This window comes from Giraffa tippelskirchi, chromosome 2 (genome assembly GCF_054371585.1).
Source record: "Giraffa tippelskirchi isolate mGirTip1 chromosome 2, T2T-mGirTip1v1.2.pri, whole genome shotgun sequence".
Classification (NCBI taxonomy): Eukaryota; Metazoa; Chordata; class Mammalia; order Artiodactyla; family Giraffidae; genus Giraffa; species Giraffa tippelskirchi.
The window spans coordinates 63306743-63329504 of record NC_137276.1 but is presented as its reverse complement, the minus strand read 5'-3'; the positions used below and the strand labels follow the sequence as shown (position 1 = coordinate 63329504).

At 37.5% G+C, this 22762-nt stretch overlaps 1 protein-coding gene across 16 annotated transcripts in view; it reads right to left on the bottom strand.

Moving 5' to 3' along the window:
* The window catches only part of CFAP70 (cilia and flagella associated protein 70), a 93970-nt gene that overhangs the window by 48764 nt on the left and 22444 nt on the right, over nucleotides 1–22762 (bottom strand). For all 16 annotated transcript variants that reach the window (XM_081565852.1, XM_081565860.1, XM_081565911.1 and 13 more), the window contains 7 exons: nucleotides 17567–17701; nucleotides 8202–8372; nucleotides 7937–8017; nucleotides 5816–5907; nucleotides 2702–2762; nucleotides 2186–2380; nucleotides 695–826 (listed from right to left, as the gene is read on the bottom strand). In XM_081565852.1, coding sequence (XP_081421978.1) covers nucleotides 695–826; nucleotides 2186–2380; nucleotides 2702–2762; nucleotides 5816–5907; nucleotides 7937–8017; nucleotides 8202–8372; nucleotides 17567–17701 — 867 coding nt within the window. The remainder of the gene's footprint in view (nucleotides 1–694; nucleotides 827–2185; nucleotides 2381–2701; nucleotides 2763–5815; nucleotides 5908–7936; nucleotides 8018–8201; nucleotides 8373–17566; nucleotides 17702–22762) is intronic.

Genomic DNA, 22762 nt, shown 5'->3' with positions numbered 1-22762 from the left:
ATAAGCAGTTCATGATCTGAGCCACAGTCTTCTCCCGGTCTTGTTTTTGCTGAATGTATAGAGCTTCTCCCTCTTTGGCTGCAAAGAATATAATCAGTCTGATTTCGGTGTTGACCATCTGGCGATGTCCATGTGTAGAATCTTCTCTTGTGTTTTTGGAAGAGGGTGGTTGCTATGACCAGTGCATTCTCTTGGCAGAACTCTATTAGCCTTTGCCCTGCTTCATTCTGTACTCCAAGGCCAAATTTGCCTGTTACGCCAGGTGTTTCTTGACTTCCTACTTTTGCATTCCAGTCCCCTATAATGAAAAGGACATCTTTTTTGGTGTTAGTTCTAGAAGGTCTTGTAGGTCTTCATAGAACTGTTCAACGTCAGCTTCTTTAGTGTTACTGGTCGGGGCATAGACTTGGGTTACTGTGATACTGAATGGTTTGCCTTGGAAGCAAACAGAGATCATTCTGTCGTTTTTGAGATTGCATGAAAGAGGATACCCCCTTAATTTTCCCCAAATTAGTCTTATAACGTAGGCAGTTTCTCATTCATCTTTGTGTTTACAGTGCCTAGCACAGTGCAGCTACCCCAATAAATGTCTGTGGAGTTAAGGAAGAAAAGAAGCAAGAAGAAAGGAATTATTTAGAGGAGACCCTGATGACCTATGGAGAAAAGGAAGAATGCTTAGTTCTGAAGCACCTACCTGGTTTAAGGCCACATGCATCTGATCCACCAAGAAAACATATAGCTCACTGATAAATTTCTGCAGCTCCTCTTGGCTTTCAAATGATGTTGTCTTCAAGTACTTCTCTCTCACAATCTTTACCACAGCATGCTGCAAGAGACACGTATCACCATCTGATAACACAGTTCAGCAGCATGCTAACAGCACAGACCTCCCATGAGCTTCTGATCTAAGGCTCATCAGAAATCCAGAAGGTGAACTGATTTTCCTTGGTGACTGCTAGACTGCTGGCTCTCTGATTTTCCCCCAATCAACATACTTTGCATGACATTAAAGTATGTCTTCATGACATCATTCTTTTCTTGACACTGTCATCATCATCAATATGGTCAATACAGGATTCACACTTTGCAAAGAGAGTCATAAAGCCAAAGAAAACCTTAGCATTATGTTTATGCATTATGTTTCTCATGGTGGCAACATGTTCAAGGGAGAAAAGGAGAAAGGCCTTATTTGAGAGACTGAACAATGGAATCCTGGTTCTAATCCTGCCACTGTACAACCTCATAAATTATTTTACACTTGGTATTTCGGTTTCCTCATTTGTTAAATGGATATGTACTTCTGGTATTCCTATCTTACTTCAAAAGATGATTGAGAGGCCAAAGAGAAATAACAGGTGAAGAAGGTCATCCAGCTAGTAATAGTAGCACCAGGAATCAAACTGAGATGTGCCTATGCCACTTGAGAATAGCCTCTTGTCTCCATGGGTAGCAGTTGTTTTTCACTTTATTATTTCCACATACTTTCTTTGTATCTGTTTGGTACAGTTTAGGGCACATAGTAAATGTACATAGAGAGGCACTGCAGTGTAGCAAATAAGAATGTTGAGTCTGGAGCCAGATTGCCTGAATGTACATCCCATCTTTGACCTTTGCTAGCTCTGTAATCTTGGGCAAATATTTAACCAACTAAATACTGCAATTCTCTATCTATAAAATGAGGAGTACCTTTCTCTTATAGTTGTTGTGAGGATTAAATTAGTAAAATATGAAGTATTTAAAAATTTGTCTGTATGCAACAAATACTCAATAAATGTTAGCCATTATTATTTGGGAAATTATATAAGTAAATATTTCTCAAATCTTAGTGATTCTATGGGCTAGGAAAAGGTTTGCAATAGGAAACAGAGAAAATTGTCATGGAATCAACACCAGGTACAGAGTTTCTGCCTGCTAGCGCAACACGAAATCTGGCCCCAAATCTGGCCTAACTTCAAGTGAGGAATTAGTTTATTACAAGGTTACACTCAGTATGGATACTGAACCATACCAAGACTATATAGGAGTGGAAGAATGTTTCTAGACATTCTATCATAGAGAACATAGGTCTTTGCACCAGTAGCAAGAAAGGTAGAGCATAGCTGAACATAACTGGAAAAGAAATGATAACTACATATACAGAGAAGATGCGTCATAAAAATCCATGGTTTAATAAATTAATATTTACCTTGAGTTGTTCTTTGAAAGCAAAGTATTTTCCAGAGCAATTAAGTTCATAGCTGAGCTGGCACTTCTGCTCCTCCAGGGTTTCACTATCTATATCATTCCCAGTCTTGACTACTTGTTTTCCAAACATACTGTGATATTCATTCAGAATGGCTCTAGAAATGTTCTTGATCTGCATGTGGTAGTCACTCACTGCCTAGAAAAATACCAAACGTCTGGTAAAGGGGCCTCAAAGAGGTCAAGACATGGAATGAAAGTCTGAAACTTGATTGGGTTTTACATTCAATAATACTTTAGGTATAAATTGCCTTTTTCTTCCCATCTCAGAAACCATCACCCAAACATTAAACACTTGTATGCTATTGATTGGATGCCACTGGTCAGATAGAAGCATGAGGGAAAATATGTGAAGCTACAATTTCTCACCCCTTCTGGAAAACATACTGAAGAGCCCACGCCCTATTTTCAAGTGGGTGCACTCAACATCTCAGAGTTTCACCTTGGCTTTGGCACTTACCTTCTGAGCTCCTCCTGTCCTACGGGTAAGAGGTGGCCTTGGAGGAATCATTTCCTTGACCCTGTATCAGAAAAAAAAAAACACACAAAGTTTCTTATATCCAGATGTATGTTCTTTTATTTCCCACCTCCAAAGGTATGGCTGAGGGATATCGAAGGTCAGTTGCCCATCACACTCAACCACTATGCTATTTATCTCATGTAAGAACCTAGATGTGAACTTCAGAACAGCATATAACTGTGGACTAGGAAGGAAGGTAGGAAGCCACTAAATAGCTACCTGGAAAGTAGCTAAGTTGCACTTCTGGCTAATTTGAGCCCAGGCTTTATGCTTATACATTTTTTAAAAACCTCTTGTTCACAAGAAGCTACATGACTCAGGCATCAGAAAGAGATGGGTGTTATGATTTTAGTAGCTTTATGTAGCTACTAACAGTAGCTGTTATGAATTTTGGTAGAGTCTCTGAAAGCACAAAGTTTTGGAAATATAAATGGTATAAACAAGTGGAAGCTTTTCTTTCCTCTCCAGTAGGAAAAATTGATGCTTTCGAACTGTAGTGCTGGAGAGGACTCTTAAGAGTCCCTTGGAATGCAATGAGACCAAATCAGTCAATCCTAAAAGAAATCAACCCTGAATATTCATTGGAAGGACTGATGCTGAAGCCGAAACTCCAATACATTGACCACCTGATGTGAAGAACTGACTCATCTGAAAAGACTCCGATGCTGGGAAAGATTGAAGGCAGGAGGAGAAGGCGGCAACAGAGGACGAGATGGTTGGATGACAGCATCGACTCAACGGTCATGAGTTTGAGCAAACTCTGGGAGATAGTGAAGGACAGGGAAGCCTGATGTGCTACAGTCCATGGGGCTGTAAAAAGTCAGACACAACTGAGTGACTGAATAACAATAAGGATAAAAAGTATTCTCTTGGTCATAATTTATAAGACTGCATTAAGCTACAGTAAAGATATCAAACTTTACGGTGGGGAAAAAGAACTTTATTTTATCACTGTTAAACTACTTACACCAAAACTTTTACCTTCCATTTTCAGGAGTTCTTACAAGAACCCAAAAGAAATTAGGGGCTTCCCTGGTGACTCACTTGGTAATGAATCCGCCTGCAATGTGGGAGACCTGGGTTCAATCCCTGGATTGGGAAGATCCCCTGGAGGAGGGCATGGCAAGTATTCTTGCCTGGAGAATCCCCATGGACAGAGGAGTCTGGTAGGGTATAGTCCATGGGGTTGCAGAGTCGGACATGACTGAGCCACTAAGCGCACACACAAACGGAATTATAGTTCTTCCTTCTTATAGTTTCAGATTCCTACTTAGGTATACTATATTGCCTTGAAATTTACAAAAAAATTCACAAATCCAATTTTTCTTTAATGGGTTCTATATATGAGAGAATTTCCTGGTGGTCCAGTGGTTAAGACTTGGTGCTTTCACTGCAGTGGCTCAGGTTCAATCCTTGGTTGGGGAACTAAGATCTCGCAAGCTACGCGGCGTGGCCAAAAAGAAAAGTGAGAATAGGTTCTATGTAATTTTAGACATTGCTCATAACTCCTAATTTTAATTTTACCTATGTTATTAGATAATATATCCATATGATTCAAAATTTAAGAGATATGAAACAATATATAGTAAATGGTCTCCTGAAAACCTTGTTTAGCCACTCAGTTTCCTCTCCAGAGACAACATTATTCATTCATTGAAAATATATATTGAGTGCCTATTATCCACCAGGCACTCTTCCAGGTGCCAGGGATAAAGCATTAAACAAAGACAAAAATTCTTGCCCTCATGGCACTTACATTTTTGTTGGGGGATAAAAGGACAATAAATAAGATAAATATGTTAGTGATATGTTCCACACAGAAAAATAATGCAAGAAGGCAGACAAACTATGTTGGGGGTTGGGAGTGGTGGAGCTGAGGAGCATATTTCACCAGGGAAAACTTCACTGAGATGATAATACTTGAGTATGATCTGATAGAAGTGAGGAAACAAGTCATGTAGAGATATCTGGGGTAAATGAAATTACAGGAAAAGCAAGCAGCAAGTGTAAAGGCCTTGCTGCAAGAGTATGCCTGGCATGTGTGAGCAATAACAAGAGGCCAGTTTGGCTAGACTGAAAAAAATGAGGAGAAAATACATGCAGAATACATAGCCAGCCCCTTGTAGGTCATTATAGACTTTGACTTTTGCTCAGAGTATGATGGGAGTCGCTGGTAGCTTCTGAAGAGAGGAGTTATATGAATTGATTTCCATTTTAATATAATCATTACAGAATGCTATAATAAGAATAAATTGCCCAAATGTGGTATATTCATAGAATGAAGTACTATTCAACAATAAGGAAATGAAGTACTGATACATGATGCATTCTGGATGAACCTTCACAGCATTATATTAGATGAAAGAAGCCAGTCAACAAAGACCACACTGATATGATTCCACTTAAATGAAATGTTTCAGAGTTGGCAAATTTATACAGACACAAAGTAGATAAGTGATTGCTTAGGCATGGGGTGCAGGGTGTTGGTAGGGAAATGGCATGAGGATTGAGAGGAAATGTGGAGGGATTCCTCATATATATGGAGACATTATTCTCCATCTTATATATATAAAAAAGATAATAAAGGATACCATGAATAATTATACATCAATAAACTGGATAACCTTGATGAAACAGACAACTTCTTACAAACACAATCAAAGCACTGTGGTACAGTATAAAAATAGTTCTAAAAAGTGTGTGTGTGTGTGTAATATAGAGACTTACAGTAACTCCAGAAGGATAAATACCAAGGTGTTAAAAATGGTTATCATTGGGTGAGTAGAAAGAAATCTGGGTATTTTTAGATACTTTCTTGTTGATTTCTTTTTCTTGCTGATCTTGAAATTTTCAGTATTTTTGTAATTGGCATATATGGCTTTATTTAAAAGAAGACAAAAGTAACGAAAAAAACTTCATTTAAAAAAAAACACCCAGACAACTGTCTGCTGCTTAACCCAAGAAAAATTACATTTATGTGGACAAAATGACCTCCTTTAAAAGAAGTCACCTAAATTGTTTTGCAAAACAAGTATGAGAACCATCGCCACACACCTTCTGGCTAGTTCCTCCGGCATTCTCTTCGGAACCAAGGCTTTGTCCAGTTCAATCTCCAACACAATGTAAGTCCCTGCTTCTACATATTGCTGTAAAGACATTTTTCGCTAATTTACTCTTTCCAGGAAAATACATATTCATGAAAAAATTTTAGTACTATAATGCTCATAGTATAAATGAGAAAATTATATATTTAACTATATATAGTGTGATTATGACTTAAAATATTTTTTACATAGAAAAATAACTGGAAATAAAGATAGTAATGGTGGGGGGGCTTCCCTGGTGATCCAGTAGTTAAGGATCTGACTGCCAATGCAGTGGACATAGGTTCGATCCCAGGTCTGGAATGATCTCACATGCAGAAGGGCAACTAAGCCCATGCACCACAATTACTGAGCCTGAGTACTGCAACAACTGGAGCCAGTGTGCCTGGAGCCCTTGCTATGCAACAAGAGAAGCCTCTGCAAGGAGAAGCCTGCACACCGCAACAAAGAGTAACCCTAGCTTGCCATAACTAGAGAAAGCCCCAAGCGCAGCAACAAACACCTAGGGCAGCCATAAGCAAATAAATGAATAAATATTTTTTGAAAATAGTGGCAGTGCTTATCTCTTGCAGAAAAAGGTTTTCAATTTTATTCTTGAAAACATCTACCCCAGTTGAAGTCTTGTTTAATTTGTTCAATACTATTCTTAGAATTGTTTTAAGTGAAAGCCATTCTTTCTTCTAGCAAACATCTTTCAGGAGTCTTGCAGAAATAATCTCATAACCTTCTGACATTCCCACCCACACCCTCCTAAGTACCATCTATCAACTTCAACCTAGGATATTTCTACCTAGATTTTTGCCAGCATCCTAAATATATCAGGTCCAAAACTGAACTTATCATTCCCCTATAATAACCACTATCTTTATTTTTCTCTAATGATTCTGTCATCTTTCCAGAAAGTGAGGCTTGAAACCCAAGTTATCTTTAACTTTTAGTCCTCAACACCCAAAGCTTTCACATTTCATACCTTGCCTCTGCAGGTTTTTTACTTTCTTTACTACAACCCTGTCCATAGATTAAACTGTCATTAACACTTATCTGTACTATAAGAAAAACCTATACGCTGACATCTGAAGCCCCTACCACAACTTCAATCTCTTTTTTCTATATCCTGGCAAGAGTATTGCCCTGACACACTCATGAGGTATTATTTCTACATGACTTAAAAACTTAAACATGTATCTCTAAGATAAGGCTTAAGAGTCCCTCATCATCCACAGAATGAAGCCCACACTTTTCAGCAAGCCTTTCAAAGCATTTCTAAACTTCAACTCAGTCTCTCTCTTCTTTATGACCTCCTTCTATAAACATTACTTTCTTTTCATTTCTCTATATCATGGTGGTGTTGGTGGTTTAGTCGCCAAGTCACATCCGACTCCTGTGATCCCATGGACTGTAGCCTGCCAGGCTCCTCTGTCCATGGGATTCTCCAGGCAAGAATACTGGAGTGGGTTGCCATTTCTCTATATCATACACTGAATTAATTGATGTACCCTGAGTTCTGCTACCTTCTTTGTGTCTTGACTCATTATTCTCTGATCCTGAAATTCTTCTTCCATCTCCATTTGGCAGAGAGTTCTCTTTATCTTTCACTACTTAGCTTGGATGCCACCCCTTCTTGAAGACTTTTGAGACTGCCTTCTGAGACTCCTGGGTCCACGCAGTGCTTTCATTTGTACCTCTACTACAGCATTCATTAAGTGTCTGTCTTACAGTTAGTTATGTACCAGTCTGTTTTGCCCACCAGAGTGTTGAGTGTCCTGAGAGCATATGAATAATGCTGCAGATGATATATCTCTACATCCCTAGTAGTACTTAATAACCACAATTAATGAGACATAATTTTTTAATGCTAGGAAGGACCTTGAAATTAATCTGTTATCCACTCATTTTAGAGTCTCAACAAGACAAAGACATTTACTCAAGGTCATAAGCTAGTCATGGCAGATATCGGATGGTTACTCAGAAAATGAATTTTCCTGAGCATTTTCCACTATATGATATAATCCTGCTTAGTAAAGGACTGATGGATTCAAACTTAATTTTCAAACTCTTCATGCATAGTTACCTGTCCTTCGGGATTGTTGCAAAGGGAGGGTTCAATTTCCAAAGGAGTATCTGAGCTCTGAGATTTTATACTAGGTGGTTGCTGAAAGAAAATAAGCACACATCAAAAATTCAATTCTTACATGGTCTCCACAACAGCAGGAGCAAGGACCATTATGTTGCATCCAAATGTCAATTAAACTGAAGCAATTCATAAAAAGAGAAATCAGTGCAAGCTTCTGGAAGGTAACAAAACCAGCAAAATCATCAGCTTCTCAACAACTTACCACATCCCCAGGCCTAGGCTTTCCTTCCATATCCTTTTCTTTGACTGTTTTATCCTCTTTCAGGTTCTTAGAAACAACTGGTTTAGACACTGGAGAATTAATTCCTCCTACTTTATTATTCTGAATCAAACTATGGCCAGTATCCCGGAACAAGCTAAATAAACACTTGGTCTGAAAAGAAACAGAAAATGTAATTACTGATAGGCAAATGAAACAAAGTTAAAAAAAAAAAAAACTTTGTTCTTTTATTTTTTTTAATTTTTACAATGTTGTGTTGGTTTCTGTCATACAACAACGCAAATTAGCCATAATTATATATACGTCCCTTCCCTCCTTAGTCTCCTTCCTTTCCCCCCATCCCACCCCTCCAGGTCATCATAGAGCACCAGACTAGGCTCCCTGTGCTACACAGCAACTTTCCACCAGCTATCCCTCTTACACTGGATAGTGTGTGTATGTTGATGCTACTTTCCCTATTTGTCCCACTCTCTCCCTCCCCTACTGTGTTCACAAGACCATTCTCTACATCTGTGTCTCTTTTCCTTCCCTGCAAATAGGTTCATCAATATTATTTTTCTAGATTCCATATATATACATTAATACACTATATTGTTTTTCTCTTTCTGACTTACATCACTATGTATAATGGTGGAGGGGCCTCTGAGCACATCATTCTTTAACATCATTTAGTTTTCCAGATAAGTTTAGTATAGTACAATCAGAGACAAATAGAAGCACAAAAAAGCTTAACTGCCTTGCCATACTTGTTGAACTGGTAAAACCATTCATAGAAAATTAGCTGCCTACCCTAGTTTTTAAACTAGGAAGAGAAATTTCAGCCTTGCTTGTTTTGGTTGCTCATAACTTGGTACCAGAAAGTGTTTAAACTTTGACACATAATTTCAGATTAACTTTAAGTGGTAGAATTTATTTCTGTTCAAGAAATATTATCTATCTAAATACTACTGGCTTATCACTTATAATTGGAAGAATAGTGCAAGTTTAAAGTAAAACTATGTATGGGAAAATTCAAACTATAGATAAGTAACTAGAAAAGAATCTTAAAATAATCTTTATAATTAAACAACAAGGATGAATCTAAATGTAATTTATGATAAGTGAAAGAAAGAAGACTGCCCTTCTCCCAAAAAGAAGGGAGGGGTAGACAGAGGAGGGAGAGAAGGATAACAGACGAGGATAATGGAGAGTTTCATTATCGTGATTGTGGTGATAGTTTCACATATGGAAACCTACATTAAAAGTTTTAAATTGTACACTTTAAATATACGCAATTTATATGTCAGCTATACCTTAATAAACCTGCTAAAAGATAGTATGGCAATATTAAAGAAAAATTATGAATACTAAATACTACTCACAATCCTGCCACCTCTACCATAATTGCTGTATTTTATATAATCTAAAAGACGCAAATTTTTTCAAATGTTAACATCTCTGGAAAACAGAACATTTCATGTAAGTGGTATTATACAATATGCAGTCATTTATGTCTCCTTTCACTCAGCGTAATGTTTTTGAGGTTTATCCATGTTACAGCATGTATCAGTAGTTTATTCCTTTTTAAAAACAGCTTTGTTGTTTTGTTGTCCATACAATTTACCCATTTAAAGTACAGTCAAAATTCCATGATTTGGGGGGAAAAAAATCTGCTTTCCAGGTCTAAACAGCACCTTCCTATGAGAATCTGTTTTTCTGCTTGGTTGAAACAGAATGAAGCACTTACAATGTTGGGTCTTTCCTGTTTAGGCTAGGGGGATGGTACTAAAGACTGCTAGCCCATGAAGATTAAAAATGGAATTCACAGGGCAACATCTAAGCAAGCTCCAGAATGGAGCGATGATCAATAAAGGTGAAATAAGGTTCTGTTTCAGCAGCAAGTCCAAAAGAGACAAGGAAGTGAATTCTCCCAGTTTTGCTCTGGAAAAATAAAATTCAATGATTCTGGCGTATTACATTAATTGTAGTTCATTCCTTTTTATTGTTAAATAGTATTCCCTAGTATTCCTTGGACGGAAAGTTATGACCAACCTAGACAGCATATTAAAAAGCAGAGACATTACTTTGTCAACAAAGGTCTGTCTAATCAAGGCTATGTTCTTCCAGTAGTCATGTATGGATGTGAGAGTTGGACTATAAAGAAAGCTGCCATATGACCCAGCAATCCCACTGCTGGGCATACACACTGAGGAAACCAGAATTGAAAGAGACACGTGTACCCCAATGTTCATCGCAGCACTGTTTATAATAGCCAGGACATAGAAGCAGCCTAGATGCCCATCAGCAGATGAACGGATAAGGAAGTTGTGGTACATATACACAATGGAATATTACTCAGCCATTAAAAAGAATACATTCGAATCAGTTCTAATGAGGTGGATGAAACTGGAGCCTATTATACAGAGTGAAGTAAGCCAGAAAGAAGAACACCAATACAGTATACTAACACATATATATGGTATTTAATTAATTGGTAAAGATAACCCTGTATGCGAGACATCAAGAGAGATACAGATAAATAGAATAGTATTATGGACTCTATGGGAGAGGGTGAGGGCGGAATGATATGGGAGAATGGCATTGAAGCATGTAAATTATCATATGTGAAACGAATCGCCAGTCCAAGTCTGACGCATGATACAGGGTGCTCGGGGCTGGTGCACCGGGATGACCCAGAGGTATGGGATGGGGAAGGAAGTGGGAGGGGGGTTCTGGAAGGGGAACACATGTACACCCATGGTGGATTCATGTCAATGTATGGCAAAACAAATACAATATTGTAAAGTTAAAAAATAGATAAACTAATTTAAAATTAAAAAAAAAAAAGCTGAGTGCCAAAGAATGGATGCTTTTGAACTGTGGTGTTGGAAAAGACTCTTGAGAGTCCCTTGGACTGCAAGATCCAACCAGTCCATTCTAAGGGAGATCAGTCCTGGGTGTTCATTGGAAGGACTGATGCTGAAGCTGAAACTCCAATATTTTAGCCACCTGATGCAAAGAGCTGACTCATTTGAAAAGACCCTGATGCTGGGAAAGATTGAGGGCAGGAAGAGAAGGGGACGACAGTGGATAAGATGGTTGGATGGCATCACCGACTCAATGGACATGAGTTTGGGTAGGTTCCAGGAGTTAGTGATGGACAGGGAGGCCTGGCGTGCTGCAGTTCATGGGGTCACAAAGAGTCGGATATGACTGAGCGACTGAACTGAACTGATCTGATTCCCTAGTATAGATGTGCCACAATTTGCTTACTGATTCACTAGTTGTGGGCATTTGGATTGCTGTGACTTTTTACCTATTATGAATAATGCTATCAACATTCACATACATGTCTTTGTGTAAAAGCAGGTTTTCAGTTCTCTTGGTAGGTTCCTAGGAATGATTTGCTGGGTTGTATGGTAAGTTTGGAAAGATCCTTAGGAGAAAGGAATGGCTATCCACTCCAGTATTCTTAGAGAATTCCACGGACAGATCATGGGGTTGCAAAAAGTTGGACATGACTGAGTGACTTTCACTTCACTTCACATGGTAAATTTGGGGAATCCCAGGTGGCTCAGCAGTAAAGAATCCACCTGCAGTGCAGGAGATATGGGTTCAATCCCTGGGTTGGGAAGATCCCCTGGAAGAGGAAATGGCAACCCACTCCAGTATTTTTGCCAGGAAAATCCCATGGACAAAGGAGACTGGTGGGCTACAGTCCATAGGGTTGCAAAGACATGACTGAGCACACACACATACATACATATTGTAAATTTAATATAGATTATGTTTATGTTTAATACAGATTTTCTACATTAAAGTAATTTTGTTTATAAAATTATTAATTATAAACATAATTATTAAACATAAATTAATTTTGTTTAACAAAGATTTTCTAAATAGTTGTTCTGCCAAGTATTAAGAGTAGAATATTGAAATTTCTAAAAGTTAATTGCCAAATTGCCTATTACCTCTTTCAATTCTGTTGGGATTGGCTTCATGTATAATGATGTTCTATTGTTAGATGTACATACATTTATTATTTACACATGTATTATATACAATAATCTATAATTTGTAAATCCTATCTTCCTGATTAACTGACATGCCACACTATATCTGTAATAATATTACTCATCTTGAAGTCTATTTTGTCTGATATAAATATAGCCACTTAGCTCTGTTATGTTTTCTTTTTGCATAGTATATCTGTTCCATCCTTTTACTTCAACTTATGTGTCTTTGAATCAAAATGTATTTGTTATAGATAGCATATCACTGAATCTTGATTTTTTTACTGAAACATAGTTGATTTATAGTTGTCAGTTTCAGGTATACAGAAAAGTGACTCAGTTACATATATGTTCAGATTATCTTACATTATAGGTTACTACAAGATATTGAAAACAATTCCCTGTGTTCTGAAGTAAATCCTTGTTGCTTATCTATTTTATGTACAGTAGTTTGTACTTGTTAATCTCATACTCCTAATTTATCCCTCCCCTCATTTCCTTTCCCCTTTGGTAAACATAAGTTTATTTTCTAAATCTGAGTGTGTTTCTGTTTTGTATATAGATTCATTTGTATTATTTTTTAGATTCCACACATAAGTGATATCATATATTTGTCTTTCTCAAATCCTGACTTTTTAAAAAAATCCAATCTCATAATCTCTTTCCTTTCATTGGTGTGTTTAGACTACTCACATATGTTATTATTAAAGGATTTACATTTATATTTGACATTTTGCTATTTGTGTTCTATATATCTTGTCTTTTTTGCTCCTCTGTTCCTCCTTTCAGTGCCTTCTTTTAATATTAAATAAATATATACTTTTATGCATGTGTATGGTGAGTGAGTGAGTGCTAAGTTGCTTCAGTCATGTCCAACTCTTTGCGGCCCTACTGACTGTAGCCCGCCAGGCTCCTCTCTGTCCATGGAATTCTCCAGGCAAGAATACTGGAGTGGGTTGCCATGCCCTCCTCTAGGGGATCTTCCCACGTGTATGGTGCCTACACACATACTTTTTTTAGTGGTTGCTTTAGCGATCACAATATGCATCTGAACTAATCACAATCTATTGCACATTGAGCCTAACTTAATTCTGGTAAAAATAGAAACTTTATTGTACTACAGCTCCATTCTATTCTCCATCCTTTATGCTACTATTTTAGTATATAAATTATATCTATGTAATGCTTTCAAAATGTGGTGCTAGAGAAGATGTTTGAAAGTCCCATGGACAGTAAGGAGATCAAACCAGTCAATCCTAAAGGAAATCAACCCTGAATATTCATTGGAAGGACTGATGCTGAAGCTGAAGCTCCAATACATTGGCCACCTGATGTGAAGAGCTGACTCATTGGAAAAGACCCTGATGCTGGGAAAGATGGAAGGCAGAAAGAGAAGGGGATGACAGAGGGTGAGATGGTTGGATGGCATCACTGACTCAATGGACATGAGTTTGAGCAAACTCCAGGAGAGAGTAAAGGACAGGGAAGCCAGGTGTGCTACAGTCCATGGGGTCGCAAAGAGTCAGACACAACTGAGTGACTTTCACATTCATAGTAAAGGGAGGAGGAGGTGGTTTAGGAGCAGATGTTGGCAAGAATGCCTCAAACTCCACAGTTTCTCATGCATTAATACTTCTCAGTTTGTTGATGTCTTTGGTCAATTTCCGGAGTGTTGAAATGGCATTTTGTCAATGTGTCCAGCTTTATAGTTGCTTCTAGGGGGATAAAATTTGACTACCTTGTCACTCAGACATAGCCAGAAGTGATTCCTCTCAAGTATTTTTCATATATTTAAAAAATTATGATTATATATTTATAAAAAGTTGTGATCACAGTGGATGTAGTTTTATATCCTTTTTCATTTAACAGACTATCACATGTACCTGCTCATGTTTTTTAAGTTTTCTTAAGAATAATTTGAATAATCTTCACATGCATATAATAAAAGTAATAAATAAAAATGTCTGTGTGTCAACTATATCTCTAGTACTTTACATATTTTATCTCTTTTAATATGTAAAACAATTATAGGAAACAAGTACTGTCTCCATTTTACTAATGCATCAAGTTGAGAGAAATTTAGTCACTTGCCCAGTCAGTAAATGGCAGCTAGTCTGGAAGTTCCAGAATTCAATCTAGAAACTGCCTGACATCAAAGCCTATAACATTTTAATTATGATATACTGTTTCCCTCAGATTCACCAAAAACACCTTGAAACAACTGATAGGATAAAGTACTTTATATTTTAGGAATAATAGTCATCGTTCTGATACATATTCAAACATTTCCTCTGACTTTTTAGGTACACTGTAATTTGGTTTGTGATGGTTTCTTCTATGTATAGAAGATTTTTATTTTTTGGCAATCTAAATCTTTTATATCTTTCATTCTTTTCAAGCACAGGAAGTCTTCCCTTAATTCATATATTTAATTAATAGCCACTTCTATTTCTATAGACTTCACATTTAACTCACTTTAGTAAACTCACTTGGAATTTATCATGATCTATGCTATATGCAAAATTTTTGCTTTCTTTTTTGCATTTAATTATCTACAAAGCATTAATGTTTACCTTTTTAATCAAGTTTGTTTCCTAAGTACTTTATTCCTAAGTACTTATTCCTAAGTACTAAGTACTTCATTACTTTTTTTCTTGCTGCCCTGGGTCTTCACTTTTGCACTGGGTTTTATCTAATTGCAGAGTGTGGGGGCTGCTCTCTAGTCGAGGTACCAAGCTATGCATTATGGTGGCTTCTCTTGTTGCAGAGCCCAGGCTCTAGGCACACAGGCTTCAGTAGTTGTGATGCATAGACTTAGTTTCCCTGCAGCATATGGGACCTTCCTGAACCAAGGATTGAACCTATGTCCCCTGTGTTGCAAGGTTGATTCTTTAACCACTGGACCACCAGGGAAGCCATAATGCTTATCTTCTTAATGGATGTAAGCTCCACCACTTTTATTTACAATAATCTATTAACCCATTCTCTATTATTAGACATTTAATCTTAAGTTTAGTTTTGCTATTATTGATCCCCCAAAGTTCTCATGAATATAAGGGCTTTGATTCTATTATTTATTTCAGACAAATCCCTATAAGCCTGACTTCTGATTCAAAGGAAACTTACACAGAGTTTATTACTCATTTGGTTTTCAAATAGAGATGATGGGTATTTCATGACTCTGTTATTGAGTAATAGCTGTCCTAATAATGATGAAATAGTAATGTGTTTTTGTTATTATTTTTATAAAGCTGCACTTTCTCCTAAGAAGCAACATGATAAAACTGATTTTTCTCTTAAATAAATAAACAATTTGTATTTTAACACCTGAAAATTGCAAGAACCATATTATAGCTCATTAATCAGTACATAGATTTAAATTTTTGCATACTGAACACAATAGACTTCTTGCATTATTCTAAAGATTTTGTATCAAACTTTATTGAGGTAAAATTGAAATACAGGCTTACTTTAGAGATAACTGCAGGTTGGGTCCAGACTAAATCAATAAAGCAAATAATTGCAGTAAAACAAGACATGGATTTTTTGGTTTCCCAATACAAATAAAAGTTACGTTTACACTATACTGTAATCTATTAAGTGTACAATAGCAATGTCTCAAAAACCAATGTACAGATCTTAATTTAAAAATACTTCTGGGACGTCCCTGGTGGTCCAGGGGTTAAGAATCCACCTTGTAATGCAGGGGACATGGGTTCAATCCCTGGTCTAGGAACTAAGATCCTACATGCCATGGGGAAACTAAGCCCACGTGCCACAGCTAAGACCCATCACAGCCAAATAAATAAATTAAAAATAAAAAACAAAAATACTTCTTCACTAAAAAAATGGCCAAAATGATTAGATTAGTAACAACATAGATCACTATAACAAATAAAACAATAATGTTTGAAATACTCTGAGAATTAACAAAACATGACACAGAGACACAAAGTGAGCAAATGCAGTTGGAAAGTATCACCTAAAGACTTGCTCATCTCAGGGTTACCACAAACCTTCAATTTGTAAAAAGAAAATACAACATCTGTGGAGAATAATAAAGCAAAGTACAATAAAATAAGGTATGCCTATATAAAAGGCTTCCCCAATGGCTCAGCAGGTAAAGAATCTGCCTGCCAACGCAAGAGACACAGGAGACATGGTTTGATTCCTGGGTTTGGAAGATCCTCTGGAGGAGGACAAGGCAACCCATTCCAGTATTCTTGCCTGGAGAAGCCCATGGACTGTGAAGCCTGGTGTGCTACAGTCCAAAGGGTCCCAAAGAGTCAGATCTGACTGAGTGACTACACACGCACACATGCCTGTATCAGTTCAGTTCAGTAGCTCAGTCATGTCCGACTCATGAACTGCAGCACGCCAGGCCTCCCTGTCCATCACCAACTCCCTGAGTCCACCCAAACCCATGTCCATCGAGTCGGTGATGCCATCCAACCATCTTATCCACTGTCGTCCCCTTCTCCTCCTGCCCTCAATCTTTCCCAGCATCAGGGTCTTTTCAAATGAGTCAGCTCTTCGCATCAGGTGGCCAAAGTATTGGAGTTTCAGCTTCAACATCAGTCCTTCCAATGAACACCCAGGACTGATCTCCTTTAGGATGGACTGGTTGGATCTCCTTGCAGTCCAAGGAACTCTCAAGAGTGTTCTCCAACACCACAGTTCAAAAGCATCAATTCTTTGGTGCTCAGCTTTCTTTATAATCCAACTCTCACATCCATACATGACTACTGGAAAAACCATAGCCTTGACTAGATGGACCTTTGTTGGCAAAGTAATGTCTCAGCTTTTTAATATAAACTACATATTTAAAGTATATGATTTCATCAGTCAGAATAACCAATATTCCCATCATCTCTAATTTTTTCTCATGTTTCTTTTGTAATCCATTCTTCCCTCTATCCCTCTTCCTAAGCAATCACTGATTTGCTTTCTACCACTACTTTCTGATAACTTTATTTCATTGGCATCATACAGTATGTACCCTCTTTTGTCTGGTTTCTTTTATTTATCATAATGCATTTGAGATTCATCCATGTTGCATGTTTAATAGCTCATTCCTTTTTATTGCCAAATAGTATTCTATTGTATGATTATACCACATAATTTGTTTTTCTGAACACTTGTTGATAGAAATTTGGGTTGTTTCCAGTTTTGGGCTTTTTGTTATCCTAAAGTTTTTAAGATTCAAGGGCAAAAGATTTCAAGGCTCTATATTTAACATCCCAATATATCAACCGTTTCCAAATATCAACTGCAAAGATGTGTGTGCAAAAGATATAAGTAAACACATATATAAGAATAAATTAGGATGGTAACTTCTATACTAATTTTTCTTACCTTTTCATAGACTGTACTATCTAGGTAAGGGTAAACATGAAAAGCTCCTCGAATCTTCTTTACACCTGGATACAGCAATGGCACCATATTAACATAAGCCACACCATGAAATGAAAACTGACCTTCATCATCAGTCTAAAGGAATAAAAACAGATAGCTGTTAGTGTTAGAGTAATGTAGCATAAGGTCTGGAGCTCTGACTGAGCAGTGAAAAGACCTGACTTTACCTTTTTTTTTTTAAGACCTGACTTTAGGAATTAGCTATGCTACTTGATTTGAGCCAGTTATATAGACATGTTGGGTCTCTGCTTATTTATTTGTAAGTGGATTTAATAATACCATGATCACTGAGATAATATATATTAACAGTGTTAATTAACAGTAAAGATAGTACTTTGATCAGCAAATACTCTAATAATGTATATTCAACCAAAGAGTTAATTTCACCATGTTGCTTCTCAGGAAAAAATGAAACTTTGCAAAAAAAACAATAATAACAATAACAAAAGCTTAAAAGAAATCAGACTGTGGCCTTAGCTTTAGTTCACAGGCTCATATAAATGAAAAGAGCCTTATAAATCATCTGGACCAGTGATGACAAACAAGATTTAACTTATGCTTAAATTCTAATATTAGTGGAGGTGTTTTAGAATACTGTGTTGACAAAGATTCTATGTCCTTATCTGGATTCAAAAGGAAAGAATATTTTGATTGATCAGTAATATCTGCCATGGATGAAGGAGGATGAATGACAGTCTGCCATCATGTATTTGTCAACCCTAATGTCATCTAAATTCTCATTACAAAGATGAAAAACATGTCAGTAAATATATGTTAACATAATTTTTAATGGTTGTATGGTTTGCCATAGAAAACATTTACAAGGAAAAAAATCAATTAAATGAAGGAAAACACATTTAATTTCTACAAGGTTAAAAGTAATCTCTTTGATTTTACTGATTATAACAATATCAAAGGACTTCCCTGGTGGTACGGTGGATAAAAATCCACCTGCCAATGCAGGGGACATGGATTTGATCCCTGCTCCAGGAAGATTCCACATGCCATGGAGCAATTAAGCCCACGAGCTACAACTATTGAGCCCGTGTGCGGCAACTACTGAACCCTGTGCACCTAGAGCCTGTGCTTCGCAGTGAGAAGCCCACAACTACAGAGCAGCCCCCATTCACCACAGCTAGAGAAAGCCCATGCTCAGCAATGAAGATGCAGCATAACCAAAATGAAAAAGAAAACAAAACAAAATCAAATCCCTGATGAATATAAATTTCAAAATCCTCCACAAAATATCAGCAAACTGAATTCAACAATACATTAAAAGAATTGTACACTATGACCAACTGGGACTTAATGCAGGGATGTATGGATGGGTTCAGTTCAGTTCAGTTGCTCAGTCGTGTCCGACTCTTTGTGACCCCATGGACTGCAGCATGCCAGGTTTCCCTGTCTATCACCAACTCCTGGAGCTTAATAGCCACAAATCAATCAATGTGATATACCACATTAAAAAACTGAAGAATAAAAATCATATGATCTTCTTGACAGATGCAGAAAAAGCATTTGATAAAATTCAGTATCCATTTATGATTAAAAACCCTCAACAAAGTGGGTATAGAGGAAATGCATCTCAACATCATATAGGCCATATATGACAAATCCAACATCATCCTCAAAGGTAAGAAGCTGAAAGTATTTCCTCTGAGATCAAGAACAAGACAAGTATGCTCACTCTTACCACTTTTATTCAACATAGTATTAGAAGTTCTAGGCACAGCATCAGAAAACAAAAAGAAAAAAAAAAAGGAATCCAAATTGGAAAGGAAGAAGTAATAAAGCTGCCACTGTTTGCAGACATGGTATTGTATACAGAAAATCCTAAAGATGCCATCCTCAAACTACTAGAACTAAAAAATGAATTCAATAAATTTGCAGGATATAAAATCTATATCAGAAATCCACTGCATTTCTACATACTAACAATGAATTATCAGAAACAGGAATTATGAAAACACTCCCATTTAAAAATGCATCATAAAGAATAAAATATCTAGGAATAAATATAAGTAAGGTGGCAAAAGACTTGTACTCTGAAAAGTACAAGATACAAGACACTAAGGAAAGAAACTGAAGATGACACAAACAAATGCAAAGATATACCATGCTTATGGATTGAAAGAATTAATACTGTTAAAATAATACTACTCCAGGCACTAAAGATTCAATGCAATTCCTATTAAAATGCTGCTGCTGCTAAGTTGCTGCAGTTGTGTCTGACTCTGTGTGACCCCATAGAAAGAAGCCCACCAGGCTCCTCTGTCCCTGGGATTCTCCAGGCAAGAATACTGGAGTGGGCTGCCATTTCCTTTTCCAATGCATGCATGCATGCCAAGTCGCTTCAGTCGTGTCCGACTCTGTTCGACCCTATGGACAGCAGCCCACCAGGCTCCTCTGTCCACAGGATTTTCTAGGCAAGAATACTAGAGTGGGTTGCCATTTCCTACTTCCCTATTAAAATACCAAGGGCATTTTCCACCGAACTAAAACAAATAATTCTGAAATTTGCAAGGAGCCACAAAAGACTCTGAATAACCGAAACAATCTCAAGAAAGAAAAATAAAGCTGAAACTATCATGCTCCCTGATTTCAACTATACTACAAAGCTACGGTAATAAAGACAGTATGGTACTGGCACAAAAACACACATAGATCAATGGAACAGAATAGAGAGTAAAGAAATAACATTCATATGGTCAGTTAATTTACAACATAGGAGAGAAGAATACACAATGAAAAATACAGCCTCCTCAATAAGTGGTGATGGGAAAACTGGACATGCAAAGGAATCAGCTGGCCTACTTTCTCAAAATGTATACAACACTAAACTCAAAATGGATAAAAGACTTAAATGTAACACCTGATGGAGAAGGAAATGGCAACCTACTCCAGTGTTCTTGCCTAGAGAATCCCAGGGACGGGGGAGCCTGGTGGGCTGCTGTCTATGGGGTCACACAGAGTCGGACATGACTGAAGTGACTTAGCAGCGGCAGCAGCATAATTATCAGAGAATTTGATCAGCAATCACATAGGGATTCTAATCAAAATTAATTTCATAGTTATTCGTGAGGGTGAGAGTTCTTGTACACTGTCATGCCCAACCAGAATTACAACACTCAGATCTGAGGATCTAAAGTAAAAATAGTGACTGTAGTTGATAACACTGTATTATATTATTGAAATTTGCTAAGCAAATAGAATGTAAATGTTGTCACCTAAATAAAACATAATTAATTAATTGAAGTGATAAATGTGTTAATTAGCTATTTGGAATCCTTTCACAATACATACATATATCAAATCACTACCATGTACATGTTAAATATCTTACAGTATTGTTATCTGTATCTCCATAATGCTGAAAATAAATGAATGAATGAATTAAAAAAGTAAATTAAATTTTATAAACATTAAAAAAAAAAGTAACACCTGAAACCATAAAACTTCTAGAGGGAAACAGAGGCAGCAATCTTTGACAGCAAGTATTTATTGGATATGACTCCTCAGGCAAGGGAAACAAGAGTAAAAATAAGCAAATTGGACTATATCAATGTAAAAAGTTTTTGCACAGGAAAAGAAACTATGAGCAAAACGAAAAGGCCACTTACTAAATGGGAGAAAATATTTGCAAAGTATATATTCAAAAAGGGGTTAATATCCAAAATGTACAAAGAACTCATACAACACTACATCAAAAAAAAACAACTGGATTTAAAAATGGGCAGAAGACTTTAATAGGCATTTTTCCAGAGAAGGCATATGGATGACCAACAGATATGTGAAAAGATGCTCAATATCACTAACCATGAGGGAAACGCAAAACCACAATGAAATATCATCTCACACCTGTAGGAAAGCATGCATGTGTGCTCAGTTGTGTCCAACACTTTGTGACCCCACGGACTCCTCTGTCCATGGGATTTTTCAGGCAAGGAAACTAGAGTGGGTTGCCAATTCCTCCTCCAGAGGATCTTCCCGACCCAGGGATCCAACCTGTGTCTTCTGTCTTGGCAGGCAGATTCTTTACCAGTGAGCCATGTGGGAAGTCCCCTGTCAGAATAGCTGCCATCAAAAGACAATAAGCGAGGATGGCAAGGATGGACAACAGTATAGCAATGTACTGTTGAAGGGATTATAAATTGGTGAGCCATTGTGGAAAATGTTAGGGAGGTTCCACAAAAAATTAAAAATATACCTGCCATCTGGTCTAGCATTTTCACTTTGGTGTATTTACCTGAAGAAAACAATATCATTAACTGGAAAAGAAATATGTACTTCAATATTCATCACAGGATTATGTAAAATAGATATGGAAGCAACCTAAGTGTCTATCAACAGATAAAGAGAGGGCTTCCTTGGTGGCTCAGTAGTAAAGAATCCATCTGACAAAGCAAGAGACATGGGTTCCATCCCTGGTACAGGAAGATTTCACATGCCACGGGGCAACTAAGCCCAAGTGCCACAACTACTGAGCCTGTGCTCTAGAGCCTGGGAGCCACAACTACTGTGCCCACATGCTACAGCTGCTGAAGCCCATACACTCTAGAGCCCATGCTCAGCAACAAGCCATTGCAATCAGAAGCTTGTGCACTTCAACTAGAGAGTAGCATCCACGCACCGCAGCTAGAGAAAAACCCATGTAGCAACGAAGATCCAGCAAAGCCAAAAATAAATAAATAACTTTATTTAAAAAGATAAAAAGATAAAGAAGATGTGGCATATATATGTGTGTGTGTATATATATATACACACACATACACATACAATGGAATATTCAGTTCAGTTCAGTCGCTCAGTCGTGCCTGACTCTTTGCGACCCCATGAATTGCAGCACGGCAGGCCTCTCTGTCCATCACCAACTCCCGGAGTCTACCCAAACCCATGTCCATTGAGTCGGTGATGCCATCCAACCATCTCATCCTCTGTCGTCCCCTTCTCCTCCCGCCCCCAATCCTACCCAGCATTAGGGTCTTTTCCAAAGAGTCAACCCTTCGCATGAGGTGGCCAAAGTATTGGAGTTTCAGCTTCAACATCAGTCCTTCCAATGAACACCCAGGATTGATCTCTTTTAGGATGGATTGATTGGATCTCCTTGCAGTCCAAGGGACTCTCAAGAGTCTTCTC